This window comes from Varroa destructor, unplaced genomic scaffold (genome assembly GCF_002443255.2).
Source record: "Varroa destructor unplaced genomic scaffold, Vdes_3.0 BEIS01000001.1, whole genome shotgun sequence".
Taxonomy (NCBI): domain Eukaryota; kingdom Metazoa; phylum Arthropoda; class Arachnida; order Mesostigmata; family Varroidae; genus Varroa; species Varroa destructor.
In genome coordinates, this window is record NW_019211454.1 from 66,764,928 (window position 1) to 66,777,192 (window position 12,265).

The window sequence follows — 12,265 nt, forward strand, 5'->3', positions numbered from 1 at the left end:
ATATATTTTAATACGAGCATGTTACCGTAGTTTAAGGGTTATAAAGATATGTTACCATTGTGTCAGTCGTTCCTTTTGTATTTAATATGATCGCTTTCTGAAAAATCCCACTAATGCTAATGTCCGATTAAGGCAACGATGTCACCTAACCTATACCTTGTATTCATTACCCGGACGCGTTGACTTTCTCACAGAGTTAGAACTGAGAGAACTTGATACCCATTTGGAGCCTTTTATAGCATTAGCTTTAGATATATAATTTACTGTGAAACGCAAATATTCGTTACTTCTCCCAGGAAAACCAGCGTAAGCTGTGTATGTCTCTGTGCCATTGATCGCACCAGCATACCATCCTATCAACAATGGTATTTTTAGAGCTTGTGTCAGGAGAAACACACGTTCGAACTTCCGTGTTTATACCAACATAACATGCTTTGCCTTGTTTCTCTTCACGCTAGGTTAGACTATTGAATCAACTTTTCACCTTCGCATGGGATTATCTGTGTGCCCATTTTGATGCCACCGCAAAAAGGTGATATGTATCTATCTTTAGGCGTTGAGCAAGTCTTCTTACTTATCTTATTTAGATTATTTGGCATCTTCAACTTCCTAGTTCCTAGGTTCTTACGGAGCAAACCGTCAAGGTAGCAACATGACCACAAGAGGTTTGTAGTAGATAGATATTATTTTGGAAGCCAATTAAACACTGTATTTGCAGACAACCATGTCGTTCATCAAAGGCAGGTTGAAAAAAAAGCTAAGCCTCTCTCGAAGTGTTGAGGAGAGAAAAAAATTATTTGCAAAAACTAATCGACCCTAGTTTCCCGAACCCACGGATACAGAAATGTCCTTGCCAAACTACTCTTAAGAACTAGACTCACAATATACACAGGGAAAAAAATATTGGCCAGATCCGCGTTCGATATAGAGTGATTAGAATAGAATCAGAAAAAAATTATCAGAAAAAAAATCTGACGCGGTCTCTGCGGGAAATAAAATTGGTTTTAGTTGCATCGGTACTGGGTGTTTCTTGTAATCTCTATGGCTTAATGATGAATCTCCAATGAAATATGGAGTGCACATGTGGACGGTGAGAAAATAAATATATACGCAAGGTCAAAAAGTAATCTTGAATACGTTATCTAAGGAAAATCTAAAAACCGGTTCCTTTGCCTCGCTTGCTGGCCTATGACGATCCGCATTTCCTCAGCGCCTGCTGATCTGTGAGAGGTTTCGCAATATTAAAAAATCGTCGGATGAACGCCCTGATATCGCCTTAAAAATTAGGCAGCAATTTTAATCTCATGTCAAAATCATTTTCTTTGCGGACGGTGGCCTACGTCCACTTCAAATATTAGACTCGTATTTCCTGGTAACAATTAGAATTAGCATACTGTCTTAGAGGTATCACTGAACTAATTACTTCTTTTGACACGGTTTTCCACGTACCATTTTTTAGCGGGGAAGCAGTAACAATCAGATTGAGAATATCTATAGTTTGGATTGTGACGACGCTTTTCAAGGGAATTCAAGGAACATGCAGCCCGCCCTATATACAGCCCCTTCCTTTATACCTAATATTTACATATACGAATATCCGATGCCTTGACGCAAAAAGGTTTTCCTGATTACCTAAAAGATATATTTTTTTTTACTTATTTTCTCACACAAAAACTTATGCATTCTAGTTTGAAGATAACTGATAATTGTAGGGTCGTTTACCGCGAAGCTTTGAGCTATGGAGTGAATTTAAAAAGGAAACACAACTGAGTAGATCGTTTTAAAAATAATGGATATATTTTAATATTATTAAGTGCCATTGTCTATATAAGCAACACAGTTAAAAAACATACCCAAATAAAAAATTGTTATTCTTATCATGTTCGAAACGTTTAGGCACAACTTTATTGAAAGTCTCTATAGCGTTGTTGATTTGTTCAGTTATCTCTTGATGCCTATATTGAAGCAAAACCCATAAGAGGAACAGAAGTGCTGACGTTACCAAGAAGATAACAAACAATAGAAGATTATTCTTTCCCTCTGAGAATATTACTTCGGCAAAGGAGCTTTGGAAGTAACGACGAAGTACTGCCATCGAACTCACTATTAGCCAGTGCTGTTATCACTTTCTAGCAGAATCATCGTGTTTTAGTTTTAAAATTCGCAATTGTTCTAATGCAGTTAAGATAAGATAAGACGTTATAAATCAGTTATATAATGACGGATATATGAGTATTGATTGTACTTTACTCATGCTGTTATTACGTTCTGTTTATTTTCTGTCTTTGTTAAACATCCCACTTTTGTCTTATTTCTAATATATAATACTTTTTGGCAACTAGGTGTTTTTCGTGACCCACTGAAATACATGCAAGAACATCTACATAAGAACAAAAGTAGTTTTTTCTACTTCGTACTTTAGCTGATACAGCAGAAAGTTTGCCAAGATAATAATGGGCATTCGTCAAGCTGCCTCACCGATTGTAGAATATTTGCACCATTCTAGCCATGATGAAAAGCTCTTGTTTTCATTCCTCGAATATATTCCGTTGCAGACATTTGTGAAGTGTATTTGTCCCTGCGTTACCCGCTGTTTTTTCTTGCTCCCCCGCCACTCTTCGTTGAACCCCAGTCGTCGCGGCTACAGCTTGTATACGACAAATTCACAAGACAAAGCGGCAAGCAGCTAACGATACGCTAGTTATCATTACAATATTTGCTTTTTCCGAAATGCAGGCGCACAGGTGCTGAGAGTCAACAACGATCGATATAGACACGTGTAGGATTGTTTTATGATGTTTTTCGTTCACTTCGCGCACTCCGAATAACTCCCAACAGGAGAACATTGATATAAGAGTATACATTTGCATTTCAACTAAGCGAACTGACCTAATTTTAGGGTTGGCTAGCAAAAACGAATATCTCAGAGGCACTCACCCGTGCTTATATAGTCGTAGATGTGTATCTATTCTTAGATTATACTGTTTGGACCAATACAACTTCACCACATTTATTCGGCAGGGCGTTTTTATTCCGTCCGGTGCGTTCAACTTCATCTTATACTGTGTAGATCTTATCGTGACCTCTAGCGGTCCGGCCGGGCTAGATTCCGTTGTCTTTAAAGCCGACCAACGGACAGCCTTCCATGTTGCCTTTACAATCAGACTCCCCGTCGTATTGATTATCGTGTTGCACATAACAGTGCACGTAGAGATCGAGGCCGTTCGCCTCCTACAAGTTGGTAGACGCCGCAGCTGTGCACATATGCACGTACTTTAGCCCAAATTCTTCTTTCCGGAAAATAACATATTATCACACGCTGCTCATGCTTAGGTGACCCTAACGACGTTTAGGTCTCAGACACCTGCAAAAGGTATGGCTCGTAATTTCGTTGCATCGGAACAGTCAAGAATGCTTCACCTAAATAAGATGCCATTTTCCAACCTTTTCACAGTACACTAATAACTGGTGCCCACTCCGTGAGGTCAGGATCATTATAAAGACTCGTAGTAATCGAGGTGCTTGTTAACCTAACGGTCCAAGCCGCACTCCAGTAATCAAACCGCGGTCGAGTTGCTAGTATGAATCAGCTTTAAACAATACATTCGAGTACTTTACTACTGTTTGACCGTACATAAATGAGCGACGCATAGCGCTCAACCGCGTGTCGCCTCATATTGTATCGACGTATGTATCTCTCTATTTTTGTATTCTCGTAATACGCGTGAAAATCGTCGTTGGCCTGTGTAGATGAAAAAGCAAACAGTGCACCACACACGTCTAACACATCCATAGACGTATGTCGTGTTGCTCATCGTCCTTCATCAGGAAGTCGCTGCTAGATATCGCATTGGGTGGAGCCGTCTGATTCGATGCCCCCTTCTGCACCTCCTTTCTTGCTTGCCAGAAGCGTTGGCTATCATTCGGTCCGGTCGAAACATTAAGACTAGTCATGCGTTCTGGCGCTAAGTAAAGGGAGGACTCATCAATGACATTTAGAAGTAAACTTTTCCTGACCTATTTACTAGCTGGTCGATACATCGAATGCCCTTTTAATATATCAATATTGTGCTCGACAGTATTAACATAAATTGGGCGTACGAATGCAGAGGTTGTGTGCGGGTTTGCCTGCTGTCCTGGCCGTATGGCTACTATGGACGAATGGTTCCTTGCAGGCAACGAAAACCTGTTTGGTACACTCCAGCCGGATGTGTTATTTTCGTCTGCATCGTCTACCATCAGTAAAGGCTTGTGAACCACTGGAAATCGGGCAAGGTCACGAGTCCAATACGTTATCCGAACTCCCAGACGGTTCCTCTCTGCTTCCCTAGGTATCCGTTCATTCGACCCAAGCTAGTTCAGTCTATTTTCGGCTCGTGACTCCTTTTACTCTGCTATTGACGAATCTCCCATAGACACATGTTTGTACAAGCGAGCAACTATATATCCATAGGAATATGGTCAGCTGTCAAATTATGAATGCAAAAACTTCTTTTTTCTCTCGAATGTACTGACAGGCTTATCAGCGGGATATCGCAAAAATACTAACCGAGCTAGACTGGAAACATTCAGCATTCAGTAACAGAAGGACACCCGTGAAAGTTTGATGGGCATTAATGCCATTGAGCAGTAACATTGACCGCGTATTGTATATTTTTTCTGCGGTAGAATTGTGAGCTAGGAGCAATAGAATCGTATACGTGAAAGATCGCGCGGTTAGTCGGAAGAGTGTACGTTTCTGTATTTGTTCCGTTATAATCCGATGGGAATAAAAGTGTTCATTAAATGTGCTATTCATTAATCTGACAGCCTACCGGATGACAGGCATAAAGAGCAATTCGATGATGTCTTATCTTGTGAAAAAGACTGCTTAACTGATCAGGACTTGCACAATGCCTCTGCAGTACTGCAAGAAGTTAGATGAGCATTTTCTCAAGACAGGAGTGCGAAGATAGCACTTCGCATCGATGACAACGGTATATTCCAACCTTTTCACTGAATGCAATTAATGAAACTTGCGAGTTTTAGGTGCTATATGGCCATGAACTATTACTTAAGAACACGGCTGAGCTCAGTTATGCTGACATAACTGTTCATAGCGGAAGAGTTTAGCTGCACATAGGCGCAAGAACGTGTGTGATCGGTATATATTTTTCTCACGAAAATAGCTCTTATGACTAAATTATATAATAATACACATATATATACGAAAAACATGCTTAAATATTGGGCTTACTTACTGTAGGTAACTTAGCAGTCGCAAGATGGCATACCCTTTTTAGAGGCTCTTCTATTTCATAGCAATTCAGAATCTAAATGTGTTAGAAAGCCAACTGATATAAACTGCTTTACTTTTAGACGATCCTTAATGTCCTTTAACTTTGAACAAACATTAAAGTGTAAATTGGATCAAACTTCAGCTTTCGTACGAATATTATAGTTTTCTGTTATTCAGACAGATTTTCCTAAACAACTCTTTTAGCTCGTGTTAATTTTGTCATTTGCTCTGGTCGTACGCTTAAGGGTGAACGGATGGCATACGAAGATAAGTTGTCTGCAGTTTGTTTCGAGAAACGACAGCTTGAAAGCCATGTGAGGGCACTCCACGTAAGCTGTGTGGCGGGTGGAGGTGGCACAGGCACTGCTGGGAGCTCTCTAGGAACCGTAGTTCCCTCCAGGAGTTTGGCCGCTGCAGGTGTTGTCACAGGTCCTGCTTCCGGCCAGGGATTGCCCGCAGGATCAACAGGATCTGCTGCGGCCACCAATTCTGCCAGCAGCGTTCATCCAGCGGTCAATTCTAGTCATCTCGGGTCGTTTCATGACTCTCCCAGCATAAACGATAAGGTTCGTTTATATGAATGCTTACAAAATATTATGTAATTTTACGATAGTACAGCTACTAAGTTATTTTTCGTTTTAGCAAATTTCTTTTACTTTCACCATCAGATGGTAAAAATATAATATGCTCCCGTGTATAAAGATGCTCTTATAGCGGTCACCTAGTCACCTAGCCAAATTGGGTCACATTTTCCGTTTGCGAAAAAAAAACTTCAGAAGTTGTTCGAGCTTGACGTGCAAAACTAGCTAAAAACCTTATTAGGTTTATTATCAATCTCGTATGCAAATAGTTCTTAGAGATTCGGTCTAGGTTTATCAAAATACTTAATACTTAATTTTAACACACCAACAAAGAATTAGAATTGTTATAACACACTCTTCGCAAATGTTTTTAAGAGATTAATTAGCTTAGGATAAAGACCAATAGTGCGACCCTTTTTATAGCAACAGTAAATGTTTAGCCGTAGAATTGTTAAGCAATCACCTTACTCAACCTTTACACATATACATTTGAAAGAATGACTGTCACACTCCAACATAGTACAAGGAAGCCATTGAGAACAAATGTTATTTGTTCTCAATGGCTTCCTTGTATTAATATTATAAATACTTTCCATATACGTGGTATAGAAGCAAACTTCGATGAAGGATTCTGTACATGGATGGCAGTACACATCCGTTGTATATGTCTGCTTGTCTATGTTTGGAAACGTTTCACCGAAGAGAAAGGCAACCTAGCGTTTCTATGGGTTGGCGTCAACAAGTCTGTTGCCACCCAGAAAGTAAAAATGTAACCCCAGAAAATGGATAATGCTAACTACACCTTGCAGGATATGTTCATTAAAGGGTACGTTATCACTATTATGCATATCTACGAAAACAGTGTGTTATTTTACTATGCATTTTGCCTCGTTAAGTTTGCCCAGTATCAGTAAAGCGGACACTTTCTCTCGGAAATAGCCAAACATTGATTTCGACAATAGAACGAAGCCTATTGAATCACGTGTTTTATTCTTGTAGGAACCGTCTAAACAACTGGTTACGTATAAGTAGGCTCTATATACGGTTGGACCTAGATAATATTTTGCCATAAAATACACAAGTAACATTATCTTCGGCACCTTGATACCATCTGAAATGACCCGATCCGGTGTACATTGGCGACATATTCGTACGACCTGTTTCACTCCGATTTCATGCCGCATTTTCCTATTTAGAATAACAGTCAAATACGGCAACATAGAATCTATGAGGAATTTTCGTGTTTACTAATGACGCTCGTAAAAAATGTGTCACGATGTTATTGGAGCCGGCAGCATCTCTCAGAGTATGCCAGTCCTAGTACAGAGGAAATTAAAAAAAAACGTGCCTTTAAGCACAGACATTACCTAGACAGGCACATGTACGTGTAGTGCTATTTAAACGAACACCCTATCTAAGTGTACAGGATAACTAACGTTATTGAGAGCTATAAAAACATAGAAATGCTATTAAAAAAGGAAAACAATACACAAATATGGAATAGAGGAATATCGTATGGTGAACAATAATAGTTCAAGTTTTAAGCTCGTGTAATTCAATTTCGATTGTATGTCTAGGTGTCCCGTGTCCTTCAGATAGACAATCCTTTGGAACTGCAACGCCAGTTGATTGAACACATCATGGATAATGCGGCTCTAATTGACAGACTGCGAAAACTAGAGGCCACGTGGGCGAAGCGACATCATGACTGGGCAAAGACCGAAGAGGTAGGTCAAAAACTATAGAAAAAAAAAAGACAATTTCTAGGTAGCAATATCTGGGGCTGCCTATAATAGATATTTTTCTTTCTAACTAATATATTTGATATTGCTTAATATAAAATAAAATAGATTGGCATAGGTTGTCCTGGTATGTCAGTTTTATCCATTTTTACATCATCTACGTTAATGCTAAAATATTCTATGCTTCAACTTTTGTCTACACTCAGCTGATTCGAATTTGCTGAATCTGTGTTATCTATAGTGCGTGGTAATCTTGTAATTAACGCAGGTTTTCTGTTTTTTAGACACTTTTACATTGTTTATATCTCTTTGTTTTCCTATTCTTATCGTATGCATCAATATACATCACGCTGTTATTCGCTTGTAGGCGCTGCAATCGCACGTAGATGACTTAATGGGTGAGCGGGACGAGTGCATATCCGCATTACGAAAAAACCAAGTTGATTTACGAAGACTTCGTTCGAGACTCACGTTTCTTGAAAGCGCCGTCCACAAATTTGACGGAGGACCGACGCACGGGACTCACGACGCTCGAGAGGCCCTCGATCAAATCGATGAGATGGAAGCTGCCCTCCCATTACCGCCATGGATGCAGAGTTCCTCACCCCGTCTCGTACAGAGCTACCATAATAATCTAGCAATCGGGCTAGGCGAACGGAAAAGCCCGCATCATTCGCTACCCCCACGGGTTGGCGTTAACCAAGCGGCCAACGCTCATCTATTCCGCAATGAAGGCCCGGCCTCGTTATTGAGTAATCAGTGGCGCCGACCCGGAGCTAATTCACCGCAAGACCTTATGTCGGTACATGACGATCTAACGTCGCATATCGATCAGATATGTTCCGAGTTCGACCCGCTCAGTGGTAAGGAGGGCCAAGCACCGGGAGCCACACAGGGTCATGACTACGACTCCTTAGACTTATCGATGCCGCTTCAGCCAACGAAGCTTCACAGCGCGCTGACTTAGTATACTTCATTGAATTCTGACGTGAAACGCCTGATTATTAAAATAGACAAAGCTCTATGGCCCATTTAGAATAGGTAGGTAGTAGATAGATGGAATCGATGCCTGCACCGTATCTGTGGTGATAGAATACCTCATTATAATTGAATCCTGTAAACAAATTTCCGAGGATCCGATGCTTAATGATCCGGTATCAAGCCTTCTTTATATCATCCTGATTGATCCTTTTGGCAATACGTAATCTTCCCCATAGGATGCTACTAATTCGTTTGATGATAAATTACACTCTATTAATGCAATTATTTCTTGTCAAAAACAAGATCTCGTATTGTAGCAAAACGAGCGATCTTGAAAAACTATGACAAGATGGAATGACACACCTTTTCCCATATGGTAGTTGTTCAGAGATGATTTACGTACACAGGTGATTTAATTAAAAAAAAAAAAAGGAAATGAGGGAACCAACTTGCGGAAAACTGATCCAAGCGAATATAAACCTCGGTATTGACCGTCGTACCATGTAATCTATTTTAACAGCTTTAGAACCAAATCGTCTCACACAGCAAAATGATCAGCGAGACATAAATAAAAATACTATAAGTAAAAAGTGAGTACGAGGCCGTATACCAAATACATACGCGCTTGACATGGGCGTAGCCGGTCGGCTGTCTGTCTATAAGACATCATGACAAAAACAATAGCTGTTGAACATCATGTTTTACACAGAAGCATACACATACATACACACTCATATATCAAATGAGGGAACAAGATATGAACTATAAATAAATGCTGTTAACTATTATATTCTGTTAGGACGACGACGACGACTAGATTGATAAATGAGCGGGTTCGGATAGACAAGACTTCGTCGGTCCTGAAGAGCCTACGCCGGATTTACTAGCATAACAATAAGTCTGCGGTGATTACTGTGTAGCTTTCATGTTAATTAATGTATATTTGTTGTTAAGGTTTCGGCGGCACTGCCGACAGGAGATTGACTGCCGCAATTTTCACTTTCGTGGCTGAATCCGATTCGTGGGTGGTGAGATATTGGTCGTTTGATTTGAATTTCTGCACGACTACTTTATATTATTTCTATTATTAGTATTATGACCACCATATTGATTCGTACTGTTTCTGCTTTATACGTATACCGTTAGAACTGTAGAATCGAAATTAGCGTAGCTTCATTCTAATTTGTGGATCCTGATCTTCTACCACACTATATATATATAGCTGTTGTAGCTTTGTGAGTTCTCGGATGTTAAATAGCATTTGTCATCTGAATCCTTTTACATATCTGCACACGTATCAAGGTACCACATATGTTGTGTCCATTGAAGATGCACCGTGGATGTTGTAACCAAAGACCTGCCGTGTCTTCACTGTCCGCTCTTGAAGCTTCGAACGACTTTTTTGGAACTAACTGCTCGAAATAGTTTTATCTTATTTTTAGCCATCAGATAATCGGGTTGGCGACCGCGTGGTTACTAAGCATCGGGTGAATTTTTCATAATGAACATCTGTTCAGTTAGAAAATAGCCATATTGTTTATAAATTTTCACCTTGAAGGAACAATTGTTTAGATCTTTTTTCAACGCCCGTGGTTCGCACAAATCAGTGATTTGCGTCGCTTCGTCGTATTATCTATAGTCCTACAATTACCTCACCATACCTGTATGTTGATTCCCCATCTAGGAACATACTTTTTTTTTTAGTGTTCTTAGATTGAGCCCGTTGCAATCACATGGCTGAGTGTTATTATTAAAAGTCGACTTGCGAGGTCGCCAAAACAGTCACAGATTGACATTATCCTCAACGCGCGGCGAATACTAACAAGCAATTACAATAAAACTGACACTGATGGACATAAACAAACAAAAATAAATAGGACACCCGAACGAAATAAGGACGAGTTTACTCGAGAATGTGACATGGCGACGCGATATATATATATATATATATATCGAAAAATGAAAAAATAGGTTTAGGTACTCTTGGAACCCAGTTGTACTGACACATCTGCTATAGTTGTCGCACAGCTTAGCCACAACCGCTGTTATGGCTTTTGTGGTTCGCCCTTGTGGGTAGATTATAAGCACTGAAGAAGCGTGAAGATTTACTCGTCAGCTAGAAATCTTTAGAAGTTTATTATTGAATAGGGCGACGACGATGATGATGAAAAAACGTGAAAGATGACTGTTATTATTATAATTATTATTGCAATACAGACCAACGAAGAAAGTGAGACAGGCGTATTTGATTTAGAGCGAGCGAGCGAGCGATAGAGAGGCAGGGATGAATAGACAGGCAAATACAGTGAACTGATATGGAAAATAGGACGACACAAGCAAGAATGAAAAAAATTTTAGAAAAAATGCTGTCATTATAATATGATGAGGAAGCTATTGACAACAAATACGAACAAGACGACACCAAGGCCAGGAATCTACAAAAGCAGAACTGCGTTTGTGTACCGTAGGCGTGTACGACACGTTCCATTGAAGAAATGGGAAATATCGTGGATTAGAAAAAAAAGAAAAAAACGATATTATTGATAATGTCATACTCAAGGAGATAACTAGCAGATGGATGGTCAGGACAATGATAGTACTTCGGTCACCTGCGCTGCGTCGCCGGTGTGTACATATTAATAATAATAATATAAAAAAATTATAAATACAAAATCAATAGACTAATAATAATAATAATGGTGAGGCAAATAAAGCGAATCAACAAAATGCCCGAAAGTCACCAAATAAATAATCACTTTTTTAGTGGTAGAAAACGTGCTATGCACTTATTGCATGAAATGTGTTCTTACAGATAGAGCTAGTGAATCGTTAATGGCAAAGTATTTATGCATAGCTTGTCCATATAGCACGTTCTGATAATTTTCATCATAGTTTTATCTTATCTAGACATAGCGTAATTTATAAACAGCGTATGGGTTTTTCAGGACAAAAAATTAACGTCTAGGCTACGAACTTTACGTCTGGTAGGCACTCTAAATAAAGGGCTAGACCCTAGTACGCAACGAAGTGTGTTTCTGGTCGGGTTTAAACATAGACCACAGTGTGTCCCTAAGATCAGCAGATAAACATGTTACCCCTTAAGATATCACTACGATCTCTTTCTAACACGCATTTAAACTAAGTATCGTTATGTAAATGTAAGTATTAAGCGATTTTTCTTACATGTATGCACAAAGGTATCTCGATACACGTATCAATTAGTTGCTATTCGCTTAGAGGACGACTTCAGTTTAGGACTAAACAGCTAAACAACTGGTACTTAAGTATTCCTACCTTATAATGAATTTTAAGTGCTTCCTCTCTGGCGCGACACTGTTATACTGACATTTATCACACTCTCATCCAATCAGCACAAATGCTCATCCAGTCTTATACAGATGTATGGTTGTCTGAATGCAAGTTCGATCTTGCTGAAAGGAGTACCGTGGCTTATCAGTTGACATGGTATCGAAAGACTAGGATCGTCAGAAATGCACTTTTACCCTGTTCTAATTAATGACGGGGTTCTAGAATTTGGCATACAGAAACCTGTTTCTATACCTCTTACAGTTGCGTACAATATGATAAAACATAAATTTTAGGTAACCAAGGATATCCTGGCTAACAAATTCTTTTGGTCTAAGGACACTAGACAGTATCTGCGCTTATAATCTAAATAACAG

The 12,265-nt window shown here is 39.5% G+C and overlaps 1 protein-coding gene across 5 annotated transcripts in view; it reads left to right on the forward strand.

Annotated features, from left to right (window-relative positions):
- The window catches only part of LOC111255518 (uncharacterized), a 185,383-nt gene extending 176,342 nt beyond the window's left edge, over positions 1-9,041 (forward strand). For all 5 annotated transcript variants that reach the window (XM_086974890.1, XM_086974893.1, XM_086974880.1 and 2 more), the window contains exons 6-8: positions 5,524-5,844; positions 7,437-7,586; positions 7,969-9,041. In XM_086974890.1, the coding sequence (XP_086831016.1) occupies positions 5,524-5,844; positions 7,437-7,586; positions 7,969-8,568 (1,071 nt within the window). In that variant the 3' untranslated portion in view covers positions 8,569-9,041. The remainder of the gene's footprint in view (positions 1-5,523; positions 5,845-7,436; positions 7,587-7,968) is intronic.
- Positions 9,042-12,265: the final 3,224 nt, after the last annotated feature.